The sequence below is a fragment of the Megalobrama amblycephala genome, linkage group LG11, assembly GCF_018812025.1.
Source record: "Megalobrama amblycephala isolate DHTTF-2021 linkage group LG11, ASM1881202v1, whole genome shotgun sequence".
Lineage (NCBI taxonomy): Eukaryota > Metazoa > Chordata > Actinopteri > Cypriniformes > Xenocyprididae > Megalobrama > Megalobrama amblycephala.
The window spans coordinates 10,394,305-10,422,195 of NC_063054.1; the positions used below are offsets into that span (position 1 = coordinate 10,394,305).

At 36.1% G+C, this 27,891-nt stretch overlaps 3 protein-coding genes across 5 annotated transcripts in view; 2 read left to right on the forward strand and 1 right to left on the reverse strand.

Moving 5' to 3' along the window:
• Positions 1-3,722, forward strand: part of usp24 (ubiquitin specific peptidase 24) — a 94,853-nt gene extending 91,131 nt beyond the window's left edge. For all 3 annotated transcript variants that reach the window (XM_048208611.1, XM_048208612.1, XM_048208614.1), the window contains one exon: positions 28-3,722. In XM_048208611.1, the coding sequence (XP_048064568.1) occupies positions 28-90 (63 nt within the window). In that variant the 3' untranslated portion in view covers positions 91-3,722. The remainder of the gene's footprint in view (positions 1-27) is intronic.
• Positions 3,635-16,290, reverse strand: pcsk9 (proprotein convertase subtilisin/kexin type 9). The gene is made up of 12 exons (XM_048208616.1): positions 15,819-16,290; positions 12,725-12,916; positions 12,434-12,557; positions 12,154-12,287; positions 11,940-12,081; positions 10,100-10,296; positions 9,822-10,005; positions 9,534-9,710; positions 8,149-8,297; positions 7,855-8,017; positions 6,812-6,984; positions 3,635-4,770 (listed from the first exon to the last, which is right to left on the reverse strand). The coding sequence occupies exons 1-12, from the start codon at positions 15,993-15,995 to the stop codon at positions 4,582-4,584; spliced, it is 2,001 nt and encodes a 666-aa protein (XP_048064573.1). The 5' UTR covers positions 15,996-16,290; the 3' UTR covers positions 3,635-4,581.
• Positions 16,291-16,549: 259 nt separating this feature from the next.
• LOC125279108 lies at positions 16,550-23,191 on the forward strand. Its single transcript, XM_048208615.1, has 4 exons — positions 16,550-17,731; positions 18,024-18,192; positions 18,481-18,639; positions 18,756-23,191. Exons 1-4 carry the CDS (start codon positions 17,152-17,154, stop codon positions 22,762-22,764), a joined length of 4,917 nt encoding a protein of 1,638 aa, XP_048064572.1. The 5' UTR covers positions 16,550-17,151; the 3' UTR covers positions 22,765-23,191.
• Positions 23,192-27,891: the final 4,700 nt, after the last annotated feature.

The following is a 27,891-nucleotide window of genomic DNA, read 5'->3' on the forward strand; positions in this document are numbered from 1 at the left end:
GTCACCATTTCTCCCTCTTTCTCTCAGGGATCTGAATCCCCAATGATGTTGGGTGATTCTCGGAGTGATCTAGAAGATGTTGACCCCTAACGTTTCTCATTGTTTGTGCACATCAAAACAACACAAAAAAAGTTCTCTCCAACGGAAAGATGTCGTGGCTCTAAACACACAATCAGAAAACTGCATTTGATCTTCTAGGGACTGGAAATGGACCGACCAGAAGGAGCCAAAGGGTCCACCGGAGCACTCACTCTTCAGGCCGCCTCGCCGGAGACGTGACCAGACGCAAATATCTCGGTTTTTTTTTTTTGTTTTGTTTTGTTTTTTTCTGGTGGTTAAAGACTGGCTGGATGAAATTAGAGTTGCAAGTTATTGTGATGTTTCATCTGACTCGATGCGTTTTGTCAGACAAACGGGACTTAAAAACGGAGGCTTTCATTTCACGTTTTTACGCAGAACTACTACTATGGTGCCAGACGGGGTGTTTTAAACGAAATCAGTCAGCGTATATTTGCCAATGTAATTAAGTAGATACTGTTCATGAGAAATGTAAAGATGTGTTCCATAAGTGTAATTTCAAATGTAAAATAATATTTTTAAGAATCCTTTACTGATTTTCTTTATTTTTTTCTGGATCTGTTTGAGAGGTGCCTCAAATCTATTCGAAAAAAAAAAGAGGAACTTGCCAAGTCTCTGAGAGTCAAATAATCACACCATTTTTCCCCTTCTCATTCTTGCTGGTATTTTTAAATGCACTTTATATTTGAATTCAGCTTGTGACCGATTCATCACGTGGAGACAATTGGACACACATGTCCCTCACTGCTCTGTCCATCCTTGACTTTCTGGATAGGAACCGCTGGATAGGAACAGCGTGCAGCAGAAGACACAAGCTGTTTACGCAAGTGCTAGACAGAGAAATACGATGGTGGACATGGGGGACAGACTTTACAGCGGAAGACACATCGCATCAGAAGATACACATATGCAACACACAGAGATGCTACTGTCCAATGAAGGTTTCTTCCTCCTGAAAGACAATGAGTGCTACAATCAGCAGTGTGTCATCTCACTATTTCTGTTCATCTGTTTTGATGTTGTCTCTGGTATGAAGGTCTAGTACGTGAAGACACTTTTCAGGGTTCATTTTGCCAAATTTGTCCTTTTTTTTTGGTTCATTTGCCTGCATCATTTCCGTTCAGTCTGCCTTATGCGATAGAATGACGGGGCGAGGATCGGGCAGAAAGGGGATGAAGGGAGAGGGGAAAAGAGTAAGACAGAGGTTGTTTAAGGGATGGGAAGTTGTCAAAGAGTAGTAAAGTGCCTTTACTCGACTCGTCCCCTGCGCTGTTCGCATCCTCGTCTTGAGACAAACCAGTAGACAAACCGTGCTACACAAATGCCTGAACTCGCTCAACATTACGATAACAACGCACACACATACGCTCGGCCGCGCTCATCTCAGAGCGCCATATGAGGACACAGGCGGCATCTCGTGCGTCACGGTCGCTTGTTTGAGCCGGGCCTGTGATGTCTCTCTTTCAGGGAGTCCGCAGGGTGATTCATCTGCCGTTTGCTGCTCATTTTGTATTTAGACTAGAACACTTAGCGACATTGCTTCAATGTTTACAGCGGAAAGACCTCGACACCACCTCACACAAACGTTTGCTGAAAGAGTGCTGCTTTTTACCTCACAGTCACCTGCTCTTTGTTTGGTTTTTCGGAAACTTTCACGTTGACGCTTTTTTGACGTTCTTCTTTGCATGTTTGCATGTGTGAGAGAGTCTCTTGGTGGAAAAGAGCCGAGTGAACCAGCCAAAGCTGAAACACGCTGGTCCACCATCTGTTGAGAGAAAAAAAAATCTTAAACCAGCCTAAGCAGATATGCTGGTCTTAGCTGGTTTCTGCTGGTCTCCCAGCCTGGCTTGGTGTTCAGCTTGGTTTAGTGGCCAGAAACCAACTTGAAGACTGCTTAAAGATGTTTTTTTTAGCCTGATAGCTGGTTTTAGGGGTTTTGGGGCACTTAAACTCTTGATTGGTCTGGATGGGTGATCAGGTAAAACCAGCATACCATCTTAAACTAGTTTAACTCATTTTTTCTTCAACAAGGCCAGACTAGTTTGCTGGTTTTAGAGTGATTTTGACTCAAAGTTTGTCTGGCTGGGAGACCAGTTAAAACCAGCAAACCACTTATGGCTGGTTTAAGATGTTTTTTCTCAGCAGAGAAAGCCTGCTTATCTGGTTTTTGGGGGGTTTCGTCCACCAGACTTGATTTGTCTGGCTGGGTGATCAGATTAAACCAGCACACCATCTTAAGCTAGTTTAACATGTTTTTTTTTTTTTCAAAGAGGGCTAGTCTGGTTTGCTGGTTTTAGATTGATTTGGGGTACTTTAACTCGGATTTGTCAGATTGGAAGACCAGAAAAAAACCATCAAACCACTTAAGGCTGGTTTAAGAAAAGATGTCTTATCTCAGTAGGGAAAGCCTGCTTATCTGGTTTTGGGGGTTTTCGTGCACTTGAACTCTTGATTGGTCTGCCTGGGTGATCAGGTAAAACCAGCATACCGTCTTAAACTGGTTTAACATGTTTTTTCAACAGGATCAGCCTGGTTTGCTGGTTTTAGAGTGGTTTTGAGCACTTTAACAAAAGATTGGTCAGGCTGGGCGACCAGATAAAACCAGCAAACCACTTAAGGCTGGTTTAAGATGTTTTTTTCTCAGCAGAGAAAGCCTGTTTATCTGGTTTTAGGGGTTTTTCGATCACTTCAATTCTTGATTGGTCTGGCTGGGTGATCGGGTAAAACCAGCACACCATCTTAAACTGGTTTAATGTCTTTTGTTTTGTTTTTTTCTCAATAGGACCAGAGTGGTTAGCTGGTTTTAGAGTGGTTTTGGGCACTTTAACTCAAGATTGGTCGGACTGGGCGACCAGTTAAAACCAGCCAACCTGTTAAGGCTGGTTTAAACTTTTTTTTTTTTTCTTCATTTTCAGAAGGGTATTTGACTTTTTGACTCTTTCTCTTGGTGTCAGCCTCTTATAGTCAGCGAAACACTGCAGTACTCACAACTGCCTTTATACTTTGAATCAGTAAAAGATTCATTGTTAATTCACCGCCGCAGATGTGGTTGGCGTTTGGGACAATTAGTTAAACAGGTTTTTGGATGACCAGAGGAGTTTTTCTAAATGTTTCAGGCTGAAGGCATTGACAATTCATCAGATCGGTGCCTGAACTCAAGGCATCTTTCTTATTTTGCTGGAATATGCACATTCGCAATGATATCACACTAATTTCAGCTCAGCTGCCTAAATCGATTTTGACTGAAGGAGCCCATAAGAAACTACAGTTTACACTCAGTGCTGTAGAGTCTTCTTTGAAGTACAGTGTACTTGAGTGAACAGGGTGTGATAAAACTATCATCAAGTCTGATCCTCCTCCCTCCAATCAATCTTTTTTAAACCTTTCCTACACCTGTAGATGCTGTACCAACCACTCGGCAGATCTGCGACGAGGCTTGCGTTTTTAAGCTGGGTGTCAGGACAGGGTTGAAGATGCTTGAAGAGTTTTTAATAACTGGGGATTCTTTGATTCATTTCTGCTGCGAGTGTGTATGATGTGTAAAGGAATCTGTTAATGCATGTTAAAACCACATTTTAATTTGTACATCAGAGTTTGGACAATGAAAACATTTGATATAAAAAAGGAAAAACTGGAATGCACAACTTTCACAGATTGTGTCACTTTGTACGTGTCAAGTCTGAAGTTGATTTTAGACTATTACTCACATAAAGTTTGTATAATACTTGTAATGTAAAAATATACATTTATAAAAAGAATTAAACTCTTATAAACAGTGTACATGCATAATAGTAGATAGTGCTCTTTCCAAAATATAGAAAAAACAGATCTTGTTCATTTCAGAATGTGTAAATATCGAAATGAAAAGTGCTGACTAAATACAGTGTTTTCAGTATTATCAGTATTACCAATATTGGAGGTTTGTTCATTTATCTGTATTGGTCCATATTTTAAATATATCGGCCAATATTGCATGTCTTTGTACATGCTTGATCCCTCTATTTTTAAATTTAGATTACCTTTGCCATCATCTAAGCCAATCTTTAAAAATGAATTATTTAATAACACTGTTAAATGTAATCTTTCTCAAATTTCAAAATGAATGTCCATACTTCAATGAAGCCTAAATTCACTTGTAGCATTTCAAATGATTTTATTAGTGTTTAATTTATTTAAACAAAATAGTCATTAATTTTATATGGGCCATAATATTATAATTATTGGTATAGGTCAGAATTGGTCAGTGCATCCTTATTTAAAATGTGTTTTGCAGTCTAAAGGCCTATTTTAAAGTGTTTTAGCGTGTCTAGCTTGTAACTGGTTCTGGATATAACCATAACCATTGCTCCTCTCCATCATGTAATATTCCGTAGTGGCAGAATTTAACTCGCTTGTGTCACGCCTCCAACTATTCTACGTGTTATAGCAGTTATGTCCTTGGTTATGTGTTTAGAGAAGGGAGGAAAGAGGAACACAACATCCCGTTAGGAATCAAGGTGGCCTTCAGTGGTCACGCGGCTGGTCGGATGGGCGGTGCCTGCAGCAGGTGGCGATGGCGGCAGCGCCTTTATCTCCTCCAGATGTACGAACTACACAAGTGTTTCCTAAAGCAAATGCCCCATGAGTGACAGAACCACGCGAAAGAGCCTGACAGCCTGTCAGTGTCCAGGAGTCCTCGCATGAAACTTCCACCTAAAAGAGATAATGCAGGTTAGTAGTATGACCAACTGAACCTGATGCAAAATTTCATTCTTTTGCGCTCATGCAAAACCAGCACGAACATTCCCATTGAAATGACAGGATTTTGCCCACAAAAATTCGATGAACAGCAGTAAATTTGACCACACATTAGTTTGACCACCCAGAAATTAACATTTTGCCGCCATTTATTCACACTCACTAAAACCCATAAGACTTTGGTTCATCTTTGGAACACAAAGATATTTTTAATGAAATCTGAGAGATTTCCCTTCATTGAAAGTCTGTTCACCCAAAGTGTTTATAAAGAGATGGTAAAAGAAATCCATATGAATTGGGTGGTTTATTCCAAGTCTTCTGAAGAGACATAATTATTTTATATGATTTTATTTACACAGAGCACTGAAATATGGTAAACGGAAGCTCAAGCATTTATTTTACAATCTCTTTATGAACATTTTGAACCGTCAGAGTTTTGGGTAAATAGACTTTCAATGGGGGAAAAATTTAAACATTAAAAAAAATCTTTATTTGTATTTTGAAGATGAACAAAAGTCTTATGGGTTTGAAACGACATGAGAGTAAGTGATGACAGAATTTTCATTTTGGGGTGAACTATCACTTTAAAAGGGTTAGTTCACCCAAAAATAAAAATTATCCCTTGATTTATTCACCTTCAAGCCATCCTAGGTGTATATGACTTTTTCTGAAGTTATAAATGTGAGCTTTGCTTCAGAAGGCCTTTATTAATATGGATTACTTTTATGATGGATGGATGTGCTTTTTTGGGCTTCAAAATCTTGGGTACCCCATCATTCATAAAGCTTGTAAGAGCCAGGATATATTTTTATATATATATACACTACCGCTCAAACGTTTGGGATCGGTAAGATTTTTAATGTTTTTAAAAGAATTTCCGTCTGCTCACCAAGGCTTAATTTATTTAATTAAAAATACAGTAAAAACAGTAATATTGTGAAAAATTATTACAATTTAAAATATCTGTTTTCTATTTGAATATATTTTACAAAGTAATTTATTCTTGTGATGGCAAAGCTGAATTTTCAGCATCATTACTCCAGTCTTCAGTGTCACATGATCCTTCAGAAATCATTCTAATAAGATGATTAGTTCCTCAAGAAATATTTATTATTAATATCAATGTTGAAAACAGTTGTGTACTTTTTTTTTCAGGATTCCTTGATGAGTAGAAAGTTCAAAAGAACAGCATTTATCTGAAATACAAAGCTTCTGTAGCATTATACACTACCGTTCAAAAGTTTGGGGTCAGTAAGAATTTTTATTTTTATTTTGAAAAGAAATTAAAGAAATTAATACTTTTATTCAGCAAGGATGCATTAAATCAATCAAAAGTGGCAGTAAAGACATTTATAATGTTACAAAATATTAGATTTCAAATAAACACTGTTCTTTTGAACGTTCTATTCATCAAAGAATCCTGAAAAAAAAAATATTGTACACAAATATTTTATACATCTGTACACAATAAATGTTTCTTGAGCAGCAAATCATATTAGAATGATTTCTGAAGGATCATGTGACACTGAAGACTGGATTAACGATGCTGAAAATTCAGCTTTGCCATCACAAGAATAAATTACATTTTAAAATATTTTCAAATAGAAAACAGTTATTTTAAATTGTAATAATATTTCACAATATTACTGTTTTTACTGTATTTTTAATTAAGTAAATGTAGCCTTGGTGAGCAGACGAAACTTCTTTTAAAAACATTAAAAATCTTACCGATCCTAAACTTTTGAGCGGTAGTGTATATAACTCAGATTGTGTTCGGCTGAAAAAAGAAAGTCATATACATGATGGCTTGAAAGTGAGTAAATCATGGAATAATTTTCATTTTTGGGTGAACTAACCCTTTTAAGTCCGGTTTCAATGAATCGACAGTTGTACAAGAGATTCAGGAGTTAAACTGCTACTTGTATAAATGTTAGAAGCCGTGCATTTGTTTTTGTGTTCACTGAGTCAATGGAAACTTCTTGTGATAGTAAGTCACCTGTTCGCTGAGCCCTGTGGGGTCGTGTTCTTTCAGATGACACTCCAGAGAGGACGAGTGGCAGCAGGAGGCATATGATGTTACACCCCTTTTAGCAGGACATGCCCTGCGGCTGCCATGTAGAGGTCGATCAGAGTCTGATACATCTCCAGATGAAGAGGAAGAACTGCAGCCTGCAGGGAAAGATGACAGTTGTCACATTCTATAAAAACGTGACTAGAAATGTACACAAAGACAATCAAGGTTAATAAAATGTCATTCGGTTAATAAAAAGCATTTTCAGCAGCAGTGACAGCAGGAACTGAAAGCAGAATCATTTCAAAACAAATGCGCAAGATTAAAATGTCTATTTAAAAAACTATTTGAAGAGTCTAGTTCCAAAACGCGATAAACGCCATTTAAAAAAAAAGTTTCCGCCAAATTCAGTATTGTATCTGGTCGGTATTGAAAAGTCATTTATTAATTTTGCGCAAAATGCGATTATCCATCATGTCGTTCTGTTATGTTTTCTCCCTTTCTTTCCAAAACGCGACAAACGCCAGTCTCCTTTTTCTAAAAAATGTGATAAATATGTGATTAATATATATGTGTATGATATATATGCGATTAAATTTTCCGCTCAACCAATCACAGCGCACCATTCCATGCACTGTAAACATTGAAGGCTTTTTTAATTTAACCGTTTATTTAACCGTGCGGTGGCGCCAGATACTCTTTAATCGGTAATGACAAATAATTTATAACATTAACAAGATGACCCGTTGAATTCATTTTGTGAGCGACGGCTGAATGTATTTTTAGTAAAATGTCTGTATATAAGATAAATATTGGCAAAGTTCAGACTCTGTCATACAATGTGAATCAACTTACTTTGTTGTGTATTTCAATTATTTTTAGCAGTATTTTAATGAAAGAACCTTTTATATAGGACTTTTTCAGAGTGAAATTATTGTCTGAACTTCCACTGAACCCAGAACATTTCATTAATTAATCACAATTTATTGAATTTATGAAAAACGCTGCAGTGCGAAACCATCTGTCACCTGTCAGCTGATGGTCTGGGGGACATTCTGCGTCCGCGCCTCTCTCGGGACTCTCTATTATCTGGCACTGAGCTTTATGGCCCGTACAACAGCGCGCTACAGCAAACACTCCTTGCCCTCCATTCCCATTGACAGCAACACACTCTTTCTGCCCATCACTCACCTGTCAGAAAGAAAATGATTAAACATTGCTCTGCTTCACTTACTCTCTGGTGTAGAGTAGAGACTTGCATCAGGTTGACAGTTTAAACTGTATTTTTTGAGGATACTGAACTAAATTTCTCTGATAATGACCTCCAATCTTTCTCCAGCTCTCGCGCCGTTATGTGAGAAACTGGAGCAGCTCAGTATCTCTTCACCTTGGCGACAGCGGGCCACTGCTGTGGCGAAACCTGAAGCGCCTGACCTCTCAGACCAAACCGATCTACAGAGCAGATCCTCTCCTGTGAGAAAACACAGAAGGAGTGGCAACCTCATTAAAAATACACAACACCACCTTAATGGTTACAGATATGTTTTGGCCACTTCTATAGTGTTTAAGTTACCCATCATGGCAACACTAGTTTTAAACTGCAAAAGCATCCACATAAACAAGCCTGGGCCAGTAACAGACTACCAAAAACTGTTTAATACTATTTTGTAAGTTAAACTGTTCCAAAATGTTTTTCAGGGAAGAAAATAATGCAATTAAATTGTAGTATGTACAGTATGTTACGTGATGAAAGTCACTATTAATATACAATTTGACTGTAAATAAACCAGTAAAACAAAACAATAAATATGGTTAATATTAATAATAAATATGATTAAGCTATTATAATATAATATAATATAATATATTAATTCAGTGCAATCTGCTAAATATAATATTAAAATGTTACGTGATTAAAGTCACTACTCAATACACAATTAGTATGTAAATAAACCAGTAAAACAAAACAATAAATATAGTTAATATTAATAATAAATATGAATAAGGTATTATATTATATTATATTATATTATATTATATTATATTATATTATATTATATTATATTATATTATATTATATTATATTAATTCAGTGCAGTCTGCTAAATATAATATTAAAATGTTACGTGATTAAAGTCACTACTCAATACACAATTAGTATGTAAATAAACCAGTAAAACAAAACAATAAATATAGTTAATATTAATAATAAATATGAATAAGGTATTATATTATATTATATTATATTAATTCAGTGCAGTCTGCTAAATATAATATTAAAATGTTACGTGATTAAAGTCACTACTCAATACACAATTAGTATGTAAATAAACCAGTAAAACAATAAATATGGTTAATATTAATAATAAATATTAATAAGGTTTTATATTATATGATATGATATTATATTATATTTTATTATATTATATTACTATATATTCACTGCACTCTAAATATAGCATTAAATTAATTAGGCATTAATTTTAATATTAAATATAATTATTTTATTATTTAAATTCATTGCAGTCTGCTAATTATAGTATTACATTATTAAAGGTTAATATTACATATTAAAAGGGTTGTTATATTACATTATATTAGAAATTGACTGCAAACTGCTAATTATGGTATTAAAATTATCATACATCAGACTGTAATATCAGTCCATATTATTACTGTTGTAGAAGCTTTACTCATGAACTCTGACCTGTGGGTGTGGAGGTGGGGTCGGGCAGGGCGACCACCATGTTGGGTGTAGTGAGACGGTGGTCCTGTGGCAGAGACTCTGGGTTAATGACCTGTTTGACTGAATGATAGAGGAGCTGTTGCAGAAGCTGAGCAGAGCTGGAGTTTGGACTCAGATTCAGAAGCACCGCCGCTACACCTGAAAACACACACAGACCTGAGCTGGTCTGGACGGACTGATAAAATATACTCTCATCCATCTAATAATACACACGAATAATAGTATGAATTGTTGAACGTGTGTGCTAACCAGCGACGTGTGCCGCTGCCTGTGACGTTCCGCTCTTGGTAGTGAAGCAGGTAGAGCAATCGCTGGATGCACTGATGATGTCATCCCCGGGTGCAAACACGTCCACGCAGCGGCCCACGTTGGTGCCTGTCTTCCCAGTGCTCAACGGCTGGTCGGCAAAATTAACAGCCCCTACTGTTATCACCTGCAGCAGGGGAACAAATGATGGCAAAACCAATTATACTGACAAGCAAATGCTTTTCTGAAGGATTCAACCCATTGTAATCTCAGGCCGGTACCTCGGGCTCTGAGGCTGGTGAGTACAGACACGCATCATCGTTGTAGTTACCGGCTGCAGCAATGAGCACTGCACCAGATTCAACCATTGTCCTGCAGGCAGCGTTGAGGGTGCGACTGAATCCCCCTACAAATGGCAGCAGTAGGATCACGGGTCTGATAGGCTGAGACATCAGAGATGACTGGATGTACTCCAGACCTGTAACAGAGTTGTGTAAAATAATAATATAATATTTTTATTTACTGTTTGTTTGTTTACCTGCCAAAGCTCATGACACTGCTTATTATTTAATAATAAATAGTTTCTTGTTTATTATTTTTCCTTTTTTTTTTTTTTTATATATATATATATATATATATATATATATATATATATATATATATATATATATATATATATATATATATATACAGTCAAACCAAAATTTATTTAGACACCTTGAACATTTCATTCATTAATACAGTTTATTCACTATAGTTTTAAAAAAAACGGTAATAAAATATGATTATCAAGATTTCAGAGTTAAACTGTCAGAAAAAATTACTCTTAATTATGTCAAATAAAACTTAAGCAAAACATGGTCAGGTCAAATTGTCTGAATAATTTCTGGTTCCAATTTTTTATCAATTTTACTGGTAGTCCACTGTATGAAGAATTTTTGGATATAATATGGGTATAATTTTGCTATCCTCACTTACATAAATGAACTATATAGTGTCCTGCACCCACTAGTAAATATTAAAAAAAATTACTATAATATATATATATATATATATATATATATATATATATATATATATATATATATATATATATATATAAAATATAAAATCATTATTATTATTTTTTTTTTTTTTTTATTATTTATGTTTGGTTTACCTGCTAAAGCTCCTGACGGTATGTTTTTATTTTTTATTTTATATTTAATAAATAATGTTAATGTTAATATTAATAATAAATATTAATAAGGTTTTATATTATATTATACTCACTGCATATATTAAATTAATTAGGGGTTAATACTAATATTAAATATGATAAATATTTTATTATATAAATTCATTGCAGTTTATAGTATTAAATTATTAAAGGTTAATATTAAATATTAAAAAGGTTGTTATATTGTTTTTATTTCTATATATATATATATATATATATATATATCAATTCATATTAATAAAAACATATAATCATATATATATATATATATATATATATATATATATATATATGATTATATGTTTTTATTAATCATAAAAATAAATACATAATATTAATAAAAAAGCAAACAAATATATATTCATATTAATAAAAACATATCACATATATATATATATATATATATATGTGATATGTTTTTATTAATATGAATATATATTTGTTTGCTTTTTTATTAATATTATGTATTTATTTTTATGATTTGGTTATATATATATAAAACCAAATCATAAAAATAAATACATAATATTAATAAAAAAAAAAAATATATATATATATATATATATATATATATATATATGTGTGTTTTTATTAATATGAATTTATATATATATATATATATGTATGTATGTATGTATGTATGTATGTATGTACGTACGTACGTACGTGTGTGTGTGTGTGTGTGTGTGTGTGTGTGTGTGTGTGTGTGTGTGTGTATATTAATTATCATTTATGTTTTGGTTTACCTGCCAAATTTTATATTTGTATTGCCATTTTATATTTATATTGCCAAGTTTATATATATGTAATATATAATATACTGTATAGAGTTTTTTATAAAATATAATATTATGTTTTTTATTTATTTAATTGTATTTATTCATTATTTATTTATGTGTTACCTGCCAAAGCTCCTGACACGGTACCCTTGCCTTGGCAGTTCAACACTCGGACACTGTTCACGCTGGCACCTCGAGCTACACCCGAGTCCCGTCCACTGACCACTCCCGCTATGTGCGTCCCATGACTGTCACACTGACTAGCCTGTGGGTGATGGACATATGCTTCTCGTTAGCACTAAAAAATGTCATAAAACATTTAATTACATTCACCAACCTGTCTGTGAACTCTGACCCCATCCTCCTCTGGCACACTGTTGAAGTCCGTCACCATAACCCTGTCCTCAATCTCACGATGAGTCACCTGAACGCTTGTGTCTAAGAGATACACTCCCACCTTTGCGCCATCATCTGCATAAACACAAGCATGACGGCTCAACAGACCATAAATGGCAAAACACATGAAGAACAGGGATTGAAGATTGAAGATTAAACATTTTATTACCCTAAAAAGCATTTACAAAGCATTTAAAGAGAGAGAGGAGACTTTAGCTCACTAAGTGGTGAGTATTTTCCAGGCTCGTGTTTGTTTTGAAGGATGCGCTGCAGGTTCCATGGGATGCTCTGGGCAAAGATGGAGGAATCCTCTTCAATGTATTCCACATGGGGCAGCTTTACTGCCTGCCAAAAACACATGCAATGGAACGAAAAAGACACAATAACTGAAGAATTATTTTAATTCCAGTTCAAGTTTTTTTTTTTTTTTCAGTCCATAATACAGCTCAAACTTTCTAAAATATAAAATATGAAACTGAGAGCATTATTGTGCAATAATGTCTGTTAATTACCATGTGAAGAACATCGCTGCTCATTTTCACCAGAAACCCATGGAAGGCCCCAGAATAAGTCTGAAGTATTTCTATCAGGTATCCGCGTTTTGCGGCTTTTGCGCGGAGTCTGCGCACGGTGCGATCCACCTGGTTCACGTGCGTCCCGTTCCGCATCACCACTATATACTGACCCGGCATGCGCCACGCGTCCTGTGCGTAAAGCACACAAAGTATTTGATTCAGTAAGCTTAATATATATAAAATCATCATTTATTGGATACTGTCAATAGGGAGGTGGCTGTCCTGAACCCTAACCCATACATTTCAACCTGTGAAAATATTGAAATACTTTTTGCAATTTTTTCCATTGTTGTTTTTAAAAATATATTTTGGATTTTTTTAAAGAAGTGAAGTTAAAAAATATATATATTTATTTTATATTTTATTTTTAAATCATGAAAAATGTGTCCCGCATTTTCATGTCACTACTGAAACAGTGTATGTTTTAATCCATTGGCTGAGACTGATTTTATCCACACTAATACATTTTTGATCAGGAAATATTCCTGTGTCCCTCTCTCTCATAGTAGATAGAGTCCATCATTTTGAGTTAAATGTGTTCAAATGTCTGAATGTAACTCTGTGTGTAACTTTAAGGAACGTCACTACTAAACACCTTTTTTTCTGCAATTAAGCAAACTTTTTTGGGAGTTATTCCATAAAATTTAGTTGTTATGTGTGTACAGCTGTTCAGAACTGTGCAAGGTAACCATGTGCTGATTATCATCTCTGAGCTAGGCTCAAAGGTATCTAAAATTGTCACTACCGAAACAGTCATGACTAAAACATGTCATCATTGTGCTTGTAGTGACAAAAGGGAACACAATCATTTCTTTGGGGGAAAATTAACTAAATTTTAGAACAGTTATTAAAATCATCAATGTTTTAATATGTTTTAGTGGTGTTTTAGCATGCCAGTTAAAATTCTGTAATGTGATGTGGTCGCTACATTACTTTCACTATCGCAAATGTGCAGTCACGACCGAAACATGGGATGTTTTGTCAAAAATAAAGTATATTGAATTATTAACTAATATGTTATTATAGTGTTTGGTTCACGGTATATTCAAACTAATGAATCCTTCACTTTGAAATCAGTATGATAAACTTTGACTTTTGCAAAGAAAGATTGGATTCAAAATACAACAAATCTCATAAATTGCATTTGAAATATTGTTAAAATTGTAATCGTTATTGATTTACCAGTGAAAACTTAAAAAAAAAAAATAGTAAAAAATATATTTACAAGGTAAATGTAAACAAAATCTTAATAGGTCAATGTGACCCTTCTTATTAAATTATTTATTATTGTTTCAGTAGTGCCAAATTTGGGGAGAGGAAAAATATTCCAAAATATTCAGAAAATAAATTATGAGAATTAACTGCACAATTACTAGAAATGTGTACCTTTGATATTATACAATTTGCATACATACAGAATTTGTGGAAAAAGAAATTTTTTTCCTGACGTTTCCAACTCTTGACTTTGTACCAATTCTGCAGAATGGCCCATCTCAAAAACATGCTTGTAATATATATATATATATATATATATATATATATATATATATATATATATATATATATATATATATATATATAAAGAGAGAGAGAGAGAGAGAGAGTATATACACTACCATTCAAAAGTTTGAAAACATTACTATTTTTAATGTTTTTGAAAGAAGTCTCTTATGCTCATCAAGCCTGCATTTATTTGATCAAAAATACAGAAACAAACAGTAATATTGTGAAATATTATTACAATTTAAAATAATGGTTTTCTATTTTATATACTTTAAAATATATATTTGTTTCTGTAATGCAAAGCTGAATTTTCATCAGCCATTACTCCAGTCTTTTGTGTCAAAAAAAATCCTTCAGAAATCATTCTAACATGCTGATTTGATACTCAGTTATTATCAACCAAGTTGGAAACAGTTGCGTTGTTTAATATTTTTTGGAAACTGTGATACTTTTTTCAGGATTCATTGATGAATAAATAGTCAAAAAGAACAGCATTTATTCAAAATAGAAATATTTTAAAACAATATAAATCTTTACTATCACTTTTTATCAATTTAACACATCCTTGCTGAAAAAAAGTATTAATTTCTTCCAAAAGAAAGAAAGAAAGAAAGAAAGAAAGAAAAAAAAGAATGAAATACTGACCCCAAACTTTTGAACGTTAGTGTATGTTGTTACAAAAGATTTAATTTAAATAAATGCTGCTCTTTTTTTAACTTTTTATTCATCAAAGTATCCTGAAAAAAAGTATCACATTATAAAAAAATATTAAGCAGCACAACGTTTGTAATAAATCAGCATATTAGAATGATTTCTGAAGGATCATGTGACACTGAAGACTGGAGTAATGATGCTGAAAATTCAGCTTTGCATCACAGGAATAAATTATATTTTAAAGTATATTATAATACAAAACCATTATTTTAAATTGTAATAATATTTTACAACATTACTGTTTTTTTCGGTATTTTTGATCAAATAAATGCAGGCTTGATGAGTAGAAAAGACTTCTTTCGAAAACATTAAAAATAGTAATGTTTCCAAACTTTTGAATGGTAGTGTGTATATATAATATAATATAATATAATATATATATATATATATATATATATATATATATATATATATATATATAATGATGTCCATGGATTTTTTGTCATATAAAGTGTCCTTATTACACATTAATATATTGGAGCTAACAATGTGCCTGCTACTTTAGAAAAAAATAAAATTTTCTGGAATAAAATCTCCATCCTGTAGACATGGCAAAATCACTTTGCTTGATTTAAAAGAGAACAAACTTCATGTATCAGAATCATTTCTTTTACATTTATAAAAAGAACAATTTCATGTGATTAAGTCCAAATGCCCACTATGCTATAGTGCACAGAAAAATGAATTACTGAATTTTGCTGTTTGATATGCAGCATTTTCCTTTCCCTAATCATAAATTTCAAAAACAAAAATTGTTTAGTTAGGAAAAATACAAAGTTAATATCAGGTAATAAGCCTACAGAGTGATTAGTACCTTCGTGCACCTGTAAAACTGGGCGGATGGCCTGCTCTCTGCTTCAGGCTGGGTGTCGTCCTGCAGAATTAGAGACAGGATCATCTCTTCATCCTCAGTATAGTCTTCATCACTCTCAACCACAGCCACCAGACCCAGCAGAAAGCTCAGACAGCACACCGTCACGACGCCTCTCATTTTGTGGACACTTTCTGTGCCTTTAGGTCAAACTGAAGAATACAAAATAACCAGTTCAAGTGATATTGCTCAAGATTCCCTTTTTTGGATTGCTGTTCGTCATGTGGTAAGGCAGAGGTATGAAGCAGAGAGATTTGGAGCTGAAGTGTATCCTCATGTCTTTTAACATGTCATTTGAATATCTCTGACGGACTGAACGCTGTGAGGAGGGGCGTGCTGACGTCTCTCTGTGGTTATATCGAACGATGCTTCGTTAATAAATACAGCAGAAGAGGAGTCAGATTACAGTCCGTCCACCCACCCACCCACACACACACACACACACACACACACACACACACGCTTACTGTTCCTGCACAGGCTTGCAACATTTGCTGAAGTCAAACCTGTAAAATGAAAGCGTCAATGAGGCTACTAATAGTCTAACAAATAAAGTGAGCAGCCTTAAACAATAAATTGAAATGTAGTGAGTTTTTACACAGAACATAAGCACGCTCACATGTCACCTGCGCGCGTCCGTGAGAGTCAAATAGTTGCACGTGTCGGTTCATGCTGCTATAAACTTTAGGCCGTAAGGTGAAGCCGTTTTTCGTTTCATCTCGTTCCCATATATGGGGCACTAAATTATTTTCATTCCAATAAAAAGATCTATTGGTTTTGAGCGATAAAATAAAAGTTCTCCATGTATAATCCTGCAGTTTATGTTTTATTAGTGTTTAAAGTCGGCAATAGTTCCTTCCTCGCGTAATTGTATTTTCATCATGAGTGATTAGGCTTCGCGTCACGTGCGGGAAGCACGACCAATACAGTGGCCACTTTTTGGAACGGCGTTTAAACATGATTCCAAGATGTCTGCGCCCTTGTTGTCAATATTAGGCCGTAAGGTGAAGCCGTTTTTCGTTTCATCTCGTTCCCATATATGGGGCACTAAATTATTTTCATTCCAATAAAAAGATCTATTGGTTTTGAGCGATAAAATAAAAGTTCTCCATGTATAATCCTGCAGTTTATGTTTTATTAGTGTTTAAAGTCGGCAATAGTTCCTTCCTCGCGTAATTGTATTTTCATCATGAGTGATTAGGCTTCGCGTCACGTGCGGGAAGCACGACCAATACAGTGGCCACTTTTTGGAACGGCGTTTAAACATGATTCCAAGATGTCTGCGCCCTTGTTGTCAATATCGAGTAGCGAAGAAGAGGAAATTACGCCGAGACCGTCTTCTAAACTCCGTAAAAAGGATTATAAACAATGCTATATGCATCTCGCGCCCATAAAGAAAGAAGAAACAAAGGATTTTACACGCACACGATGGGATACATACAGAAATAGCGTCAAACGGTGGCTTGGTTTGCACGGTGAGAATCAGAGAATAGCAGAAACATACAAACATTGTCTAGAAGTGGAGTTTGAAAATGTTCCCGAAGACGCTGGGTTTCACTCCACTTGCTACAGGCGTTTCATTGACAAAAAGCGCCTGGATGCGGCAGAGAAACGTGTCATACGGCATCCTGAAGTTCAAGATGCTCACAAAGACCAGTCTGTGTCATCGAGTAGTAGTACCTCAACAACTGAATGTCCTAAAAAGAAACTTAGGTCCAGGACGGGCCTGCCAGTAGCTTGTGCAGGTCCTGTGCTTCCTGCCTTGTGCATAATTTGTAAGAAAACAGACAAGTACATTACTGTGGCAGGCAAACGCCAGAAGGACCATCTTTCACAGGCAGAAACGTTGTCTGCAGGTGAGTAAACACACACACACACACACACACACACACACACACACACACACACACACACACACACACACACACACACGTTTTAACTTTTAAGTTTTATGCTATGTGCTGGATACCATGGCTAAATTTAAATTACAATTACATGATTTATTTAATGTTTACAGATTTTCATTGTTTTGCATACAGCTACAGCCAGAACACTCAATATTGTTTAATGGTTAACAGTTTTTATATTATGGTTTTTATTTACAATATTGTTTCATAATATATAATATTATATACTATTTATTTACAGGCCAGTTGCTGAAAGCTGCTGAGATGAAGGAAGACACTAGCATTCTTGTGCATATTCAAGACAAAGACTGTGTGTCTCTGGAGGTGCGATACCACAAGACCTGTTACAGACAGTACACCAGGTTCTTGACAAAGTCTACTGCAACAGTTACTGGGACCTCAGAAGAACAGTGAGTTATTATATTACATTATCAAATGATAATTAAAAATTGTAGTACATTTCCAAGGTAAAACATTGTCTACATAGTCTGTATATTTGTCTCTAAACACAGTTTTGACTGCAAAACTCTTGGCACAGTAATTCAATATGATGAAATGTGTAGTGGTTTGTGAGGGGTGAATGAACAAGTAATGTTTTATTACCAATTATTATATTTGATATTTAAAATAGAAGCCATTGTGAAATAGTTATGGCACAAAATAATATGTCTTTTCTGTTTTTTCTGTTGTATTTTCAGAAATGAGCCAACCTTCGATGCTAGCTACAGGATCTTCTGTGAGAGGATCATTCGCCATAGAATAATTGTAAACCAAGAGGTGCTGACACTGATGCAGCTAAGAAGGATCTTTTTAAATCTTGTGAAAAAACATGAAGATCTTGATGCTTCAAACTACAGGTAATTTAAATACCACAAGTTTCTTTTAAATACGTAGCTTTGGAAATAATGTTTATGCAACATTTTTATATATCTTTATACCATTGTGATCATCTTTCACTGTATCTTTGTTTCAGGCAGGATAAATTGAAGAGGAGGTTGATCCGTGATTTCCCCCAGCTGGTATTTCACTCGCCCAACAAGCGCAACATCAGTGAGCTGGTATTTGTTGAGACACTGTCTGCAGATAAGCTGATCGACAGGCTCCCTCATCCATCAGGTACAGAAACAACAGAGTCAACTGAGGCAACTAGCCAAAGTGACTGTGAAAACACGCCAAGTACAACAGCTGATCCGCAAAGACAAACTTCAGTGGCCTCTGTCAATACTACAGAGAGCACAAGGACACTTTATAGTGCAGCATTGATATTAAAGAATCTTCTATGTGACGCTCCTGGTATGACATGTCCATGGCCACCCACGTCAGATGATTTAAATGTGAGTGAAGCAAAATCTGTTGTGCCACTTGAACTGTACAATTTGATTTCCTGGATTATTGGTGCAACTGAGGAACCAACACTGGCCCATTATGTTGATATTACAGATGATTTGAACCTAAAAGTGATATCTATTTGTCAAGACATTGTGTATCTCGCATCTAAGGGCCGGAGGCAGACACCCAAATCATTGTGTCTTGGTCTAACCATTCGCCATTTAACAGGTTCATCACAAATTGTGTCACTTCTAAATAGACTAGGACATTGTGCATCATGGGACACAGTTGTCAGTCTAGACAGTAGCCTTGCCCAACTTCAACTAGTAGAGGGCAGAGACAGAATACCAAAGGGGTTCTCAAAGAAGGTTCCTACAATACTTGTGTGGGACAATATTGACTTTGGGGAGGAGACATTATCAGGTCGTGGAACTACTCACCACACAAATGGGATTATGCTGCAAAGTTCTGTAGTTCAACATGTGTCAACAACAAACAGACAACCACTACAGAAGGGAGTTACCTCATTCAAAGCACCCCCTTGCATCCCTATCGAACAGTACCATCAGTCTAAAAGACAAGGACCACAGAACTTGTTTCATCATGAAAGTGTTCCATTACAGGTAGACACATACAAATTAAACACCATGTCTGCTGCACAAACTGAACTGGCATATGTTTTTTTAAAGTTCATAGATGCTGAAAGATGTACAATCCCAAACTGGACAGGTTTCCATACATTGCTTCAAGGTGATGGCACTCTGCAAAAGTCAGCACTGTATTATCTTCCAGTCATTGAGGCTTCACCAACAGAGATGTCAACAGTAAACACAATCCTGAAGCGAAGTGTCCAAATTGCTGATCAGCTAGAATTGGACCATATAGTGTTAGTTTTTGACCAAGCTATATATGCCAAAGCTCAGCAAATCCGCTGGAAAGACAACGACTTTACTAAGCGTATAGTGATTAGACTAGGTGAATTTCACACATGCATGTCCTACCTGAGCATTCTAGGAAAAAGGTTTGGAGATGCAGGACTGCAAGACATACTCATTGAGTCTGAAGTTGTTGCCCCAGGATCCATCAGTGGAGTGATCAGTGGTCATCACTACAACCGCAGCATGAGGGCACACAAACTTCTGTATGAGAGTCTGCAACGCATCAGATTTCTCACCTTCTTAGACTCTTTGCCACCAGAGGAGAGAAATGAGTGTATGGATGTCATGAATGAGATCAAATGTGCATTCCTGGACAAAACCATGGATGTTTTGTGTGCAAATGAAAAATTTGACGAAATTTGTTCAAAATATGTAGACTTTGTAAAAAGAATAAGTGCAGAAAACCCAACGTTTGCCTTCTGGAGTTCATACATCGACATGGTACAGATACTCCTTCTGTTTGTGAGAGCAACACGAGAATCGGACTGGCAGCTTCACCTGTCAACAGTGCGCTTGATGATGCCATGGTTTTTTGCTTATGATCGTGTAAATTATGCTAGGTATATACCTTCATATTGGCTGGAAATGGTCAATTTGCCCCTCACCCATCCTTCTTGCCACAGTGAGCTCAGTGTTAAAGGCCAGTGGACTGTCCAACGTCAAAGTGTCCATGGATTTTCCTCGATTGCTTGTGACCAGGCCATTGAGCAAACATGCAACAGGGATTCCAAGACAAAGGGTGGTTGGACAGGGATAACACAGAATCGAGCTGCAGTATATCGGTGGATATTGTCTCAACATGAAAGGGCTGCCATAGCAAGACAATGTGAGGCAATGGCTGGTAAAACTCCCGATATAAGGAAACGTAAAGACCTTGACAGCACACGAATTCATGCTGATGAAAAGGCTGTGACCAGAATAATTTCCACCCTAGGTTGTATGCTGAATCCTTTTGACACACACCAAGATGGCATTGTGTGTCTTAGCTCTGGGACAGTCGCAGCTGAAGAAATCATGAGGGATTTGCTCACAGCTCCGGAAAAGGGGGAAAATGCTGTCAGAGAGTTTATGGACCAAAGACTGTTATCACCATCAGTTGATATATTTGCTCCCATCAAAACACAAAAACTAAAGACCTTCAGTGACCAAGCAAAGACAAAGAAGAAATCGGCAGCAGGCAAGGAAGTGATTCTGCGTGCCGACAAGAAGCTATTCTCCAGACTACTCATCATAGGTCAAAGTAGAAAGATAGAGCTGCGGGAAATTCTGTCCTACTCCTTGGGAACTGTGTCATATCCTTTAGCCAGTGCTGATGGTTCACTTGCTAAAACAAACAAATCAGCTTTAATGGATTTATTGGAAACCAAAGGTGAAGAATGTTTAGTTGACAAAGTTCCGGCAGATGGAGCTATTCTCTTCGATGGAATGGCGGTCATTCAAGCCATTCGGTCCATACCAAGTACCTTTGGAGAGCTCGCCGAGACCATACTGCAGTACATAGTCAAGCTTGCTCTGAAGTACAACTGTACACGGATAGACTTTGTGATTGACCAGTATCCGGAAATGAGTATTAAAAATCTAGAACGTTCACGTAGAGCTGGTGGTGGTACACAACTGGTGAAAATTTATGGACGGGATCAGAAGACACCAACACAATGGAAAAAGTTTCTATCAGATGGAACAAACAAAGAGGCACTGGCAGAATTCCTCTATGTTGTGTGGCGAGATGCTGATCTTACCACTGTGGGCAAGGACTTAAGCTTGTACATAGCACATGGAGACCTGTGTCACTGCGTGAACGTAATGCAGGAAATAAAGACTCTCAGTGCTGTTGAAGAACTGACATGCGATCATGAGGAATGTGACACCAGGTTGTTTTTACATGCACAACATGCTGCAAATGAACATCAAACTGTAGTCATCAAGAGCCCTGATACTGATGTGGCAGTGATTGCTTTAAGTCTGCAGCCAGATTTACCATGTAAGTTGTATTTTTTCACAGGGGTTGGCAACAAAACAAGGATCATTGATTTAGCTAAGTTGTCATCAGCTCTTGGCACCAGTGTGTGTTTGTCACTTATTGGGATCCATACCTTCTCAGGTTGTGACTCTACAAGTGCCTTTTATGGCAAAGGCAAAAGAAAGGCATTTTCTGTTGCTTGTGAGAAAGAGGAATACCTGAATGCATTTACAAATCTGGGTAAAAGTTTTAACCTGGACCAGTCTACCTTTGACATACTTTGCAAATATGTGTGCCACCTCTATGGCCAGTCATCTGCCGAAAATGTGAACGATGCAAGATACAAAGCATTCTGCATGGCATCATCAGCTTTGCCAGAACTATCCATGCCTCCGACATGTGATGCACTACACCAGCACTGCAAAAGGGCAAACTACCAAGCAGCCATAATGAGACATTCTCTGAAAGCTATGATGTCTGCCCCTTCACCCGTCGGCAATGGATGGCACCTTGAGAATGGGGAGTTAACAGTAACCTGGATGACTAGAAATCCTGCACCTGAAAGTGTTTTGCAGGTAGTCCACTGCAGTTGCAAGCAAGGCAAATGTGAGACTGGAAGATGTTCCTGTATGTCTGCAAGACTGTCTTGTACTGATTTTTGTCGGTGCCAGAATTGTGTAAATGTTTCAAAGGAAACAGAGGAAAGAGCTACATGGGATGGCTCTGATAGTGATAGGGATGATACTGATGAGTAAAGATGTGCTGTGCATTATCTTAAGCTGATTTTCAGTTGTAATGAATCTATTGTGGAATTGTTCATTTTTGGCATTATTCATAATTAAGGGGGGTGTGGTCACATTTTGAGTCATTTCAGCCAACTTGGGCCAAAGTGTGCTGCTTCTTTATGTTTCTGTGATTACACAGTGCCTACTGAAAATTTTGATGTATAATACATCACAGTTTTGCTAAAATTACAATGTGTATGTTTAATTTTACTTGGTGCCAATCCATGAAGTTGAAGCATATTTTCTACAAATTTGCCAAATTTTATGGTCTACATTCACACTTGAGTATTTAATGCACCAAAACCTTTCTCAAATGTTTTGGTACATGTGTAAAGGTCAGTTTGAGAGAGATTTTGTGTTGCTAAAATGAAAATAAATAAAGTTATAAGCAAAACCAGCAGCATAAGATTTTATTTTTTTTAAAATTCACAATTATACACATTTATGGATCGTGACAAAAAACTGCAGGATATTTTGCGGAGAACTTTTAACATAAAGTCCAAAAGGGTGTTGTCTATGCAAAAATGCATTTAAAATGTAGTGCCCAGGCGTGGGAACGAAAATCACTTTCTAGCCACTTTTTCCTTGTTCACCTTATGGCCTACACCCAGACCATCACTGACTGTGGTACTTGACACAGGACTTCAGGCATTTTGCATTTCCTTCTCCCCAGTCTTCCTCCAGACTCTGGCATGATTTCCGAATGACATCAAAACTGAGCAACAGTCCAGTGCTGCTTCTCTGTAGCCCAGGTCAGGCGCTTCTGCCGCTGTTTCTGGTTCAAAAGTGGCTTGACCTGGGGAATGCGGCACCTGTAGCCCATTTCCCGCACACGCCTGTGCACGGTGGCTCTGGATGTTTCTACTCCAGACTCAGTCCACTGCTTCCGCAGGTCCCCCAAGGTCTGAAATCGGTCCTTCTCCACAATCTTCCTCAGGGTCCGATCACCTCTTCTCGTTGTGCAGCGTTTTTTGCCACACTTTTTCCTTCCCACAGACTTCCCACTGAGGTGCCTTGATACAGCACTCTGGGAACAGCCTATTCGTTCAGAAATTTCTTTCTGTGTCTTACCCTCTCGCTTGAGGGTGTCAGTGATGGCCTTCTGGTCGGCAGTCTTACCCATGATTGCGGTTTTGAGTAATGAACCAGGCTGGGAGTTTTTAAAAGCCTCAGGAATCTTTTGCAGGTGTTTAGAGTTAATTAGTTGATTCAGATGATTAGGTTAATAGCTCGTTTAGAGAACCTTTTCATGATATGCTAATTTTTTGAGATAGGAATTTTGGGTTTTCATGAGCTGTATGCCAAAATCATCAGTATTAAAACAATAAAAGACCTGAAATATTTCAGTTGGTGTGCAATGAATCTAAAATATATGAAAGTTTAATTTTTATCATTACATTATGGAAAATAATGAACTTTATCACAATATGCTAATTTTTTGAGAAGGACCTGTATATATATATATATATATATATATATATATATATATATATATATATATATATATATATATATATATATATATATATATATATATATATATATATATATATACTATTATATACAGGTGCTGGTCATATAATTAGAATATCGTGAAAAAAGTTCATTTTTTTTATTGTAAATTATTTGTAAAAATTAAACTGTCATATATTCTAGATTCCCTACATGTAAAGTAAAACATTTCAAAAGTTTTTTATTTTTTTTATTTTTTTTTTGATGATTAGAGCGTACAGCTCATGAAAGTCCAAAATCCAGTATCTCAAAATATTAGAATATTTCCTAAGATCAATCAAAAAATGGATTTTCAAAACAGAAAAGTTCAAGTTCTTTAAAGTATGTTCATTTGTGCACTCAATACTTGGTCGGCAGCACATAATACAGCAAATGACTTGCTCTACCACAAATGACAGCATCAGTGAAGTGTGGCATGGAAGTGATCAGCCTGTGGCACTGCTGAGGCACTATTGAGCCTTCAGATCATCTATATATTGTTGGATCGACTGTTTCTCATCTTTCTCTTGAAAATATCCCATAGATTCAGGGGTCAGGCATGTTGGCTGGCCAATAAAGCACAGTAATATAATGGGTCAGCAAACCACTTGGAAGTGGTTTTTGCACTGTGGGCAGGTGCTAAAGTCCTGCTGGAAAAGGAAATCAGCATCTCCATAAAGCTTGTCAGCAGATGGAAGCATAAAGTGCTCCAAAATCTCCTGGAAGATGGCTGCATTGACTTTGCACTTGATAAAACACAATGGACCAACACCAGCAGACGTCACGGCCCCCCAAATCATTACTAACTTCAGAAACTTCACACTAGACTTCAAGCAGCTTGGATTCTGTGCCTCTCCAGTCTTCCTTCAGACTCTGGGACCATGATTTCAACATGAAATGCAAAATTTACTTTTATCTGAAAAGAGGACTTTCGACCACTGTTCACTGTCCAGTTCTTTTTCTCCTTAGCCCAGGTAAGATGCTTCTGACGTTGTTTCTGTTTCAGAAGTGGCTTGGTAGTCCTTTTCCTGAAGATGTCTGAGTGTGGTGACTCTTGATGCGCTGACTCCGGCTTCATTCTACTCATTGTGAAGCTCTCCCAAGTGTTTGAATCGGCTTTACTTGACAGTATTCTCAAGCTTGCGGTCATCCCTGTTGCTTGTGCACCTTTTCCTACCCAATTTCTTCCTTCTAGTCAATTTTGCATTTAATATGCTTTGATACATCACTCTGTAAACAGCCACCCCATTCAGTAATGACCTTCTGTGATTTATTCTCTTTGTGGAGGCTGTCAATGATTGTCTCCTGGACCATTGCCATGTCAGCAGTCTTCCCCATTAGTGTGGTTTAAAAGAACAAGAGATACCCGGAATTTATACTGTAGGGATGGTCATTTAATAAAACTCAAATGTAAATATTCTAATATTTTGAGATACTGGATTTTGGACTTTCATTAGCTGTATGCTCTAATCAACAAATTTAAAAAAAAAAAAAAAAAAAAAAAAAAAAAAAAACTTTTGAAATGTTTTACTTTACATGTAGGGAATCTAGTATAAATGAAAGTTTCATTTTTTAAAATAATTTACAATAAAAAAATGAACTTTTTCACGATATGACCAGCACCTGTATATAGTATCTAGCGTACATATATGTATATCAGTGTTTTATGACAGTGTTGACCCTGTTGAAAAAACTGATTAAGGTAGGTTTTGAAGCTGGTATGCTGGTTTGAGCTGGTTTATGCTGGTCCATGCTGGTCCTGGACCAGCTCAGGACCAGTTTAGGACCAGGACCAACAGTGAAGGAAAAAACAGTTTGTGAGAAAACGGAAGAAACAGGAGATGAACCTAAAACACCGCTGACATCCAATATAATAGCCTAGGCTACATACGTTTCCCCTAGTTGTTGCCTGTTTGTTGTAGTACTCAAGAATTATTATGAAACTAGTATGAAAATAAAATGCAAGAATAACAGGCTGTCTAAAGTAGGCTACAAGAGAACTATAGCGACGATGATGACACAATCCCGTATTCAGGAATGTCATATGTTTGTAAACGATATCACAAGCCAAAGGCCTGGGCAGTATGCGTGATTAATAATCTAATTGCTTTAACAGAGGCTGAACGCTTAAGAAATGTATGTCAAGTTTGCATAGGCCTGTGGCCATTTTTGGAGAATGTCCAGAAACGTTCCACGACATTCGAAACATTACGAATTCTTCAGATAAATAAACAGAACATGTACAATTGTTCAATAATGAGTTTTCTGAAACGTTTATATGCATTTGTTCTATAAGCTTTAATGAAAGTGTAGTTCTTAAGGTTTCATTTTCGTGCTTTGTCATGTAGAGTTTTAGAAAGGTGCTGAGAAAACTTGGAAAAATCTGAAATGTTCGATTTGTTTACCTGGATATCTGTGAAATACACTGCAGAACTTTGACTGAGACCAGTAACTAATGAATAGTGTTGAGGTTGACGCATTACAAGTAACTTGAGTTACGTAATCAGATTACTTTTTTTATTAACAATACAATTTTTTTTTTATTAACAAAACAATAATAATAATAAAAAATAATAAAAAAACTTTTTCAAGTAACTAGTAAAGTAACGCATCACTTTTTCAATTTACAACAAAATATCTAAGTTCCATTTTCAAATAGTAATGCAAGTGACTTTTTCACATTTATTGACTGACAGCTCTCCTGTCCCCATGTTAAGAGAAATAAAGGTCAGAGGTGTTGTGTGCGTAAACATGATGGTTATTCTAGATTATGTGAACATGCATTTACTCATCTCACTTGCACAAAAACATTTAGTATTCCTCAAAATGAGTAAAAATTGTATGCAAACCTGTAATAATTAGATATATCAAATTACACAAATATACTTTTTGTATTTAATCTCACTTTATTAACCAATGTCTTTGCTGCTGACCGTCATTGATCTAATTCAACCATACTAATAAAAATTTTTTTAAAAATGATTTTGATTAGATTTAGAAATAAGAGTATTGAACTTCCTTCTCCTGTCTCCTATTCTTCTTTAATCCAGAATGGCAGCACAGATGAAAGGTTTGTTTGAGCTGCGCCCTCTACTGTACAGACATGAATCTGCATTTCCTTCAGCCTGATTCTTATTCATTTCACTTTTGGTGTGAAATGGCCTTAAAGGGTTAGTTCACCCAAAAATGAAAATTCTGTCATTAATTACTCACCCTCATGTCGTTCCACACCCGTAAGACCTTCGTTCATCTTCGGAACACAAATTAAGATATTTTTGATAAAATCGGATGGCTCAGTGATGCCTGCATCTCCAGTAAGATAATTAACACTTACATTGCCCAGAAAGCTACTAAAGACGTGTTTAAAACAATTCATGTGACTACAGTGGTTCAACCTTAATATTATAAAGCGACGAGAATACTTTTTGTGTGCCAAAAAAACCAAAATAACGACTTTATTCAACAATATCTAGTGATAGGTGATCTCAAAACTCTGCGTCATGAATTTCATGAATCTTTTGTTTCGAATCAGTGGTTCGGAGCGTGAATCAAACTGCCAAAGTAACGTGAACCATTGAAATTTTGAAACACTTATGATGTAACAAA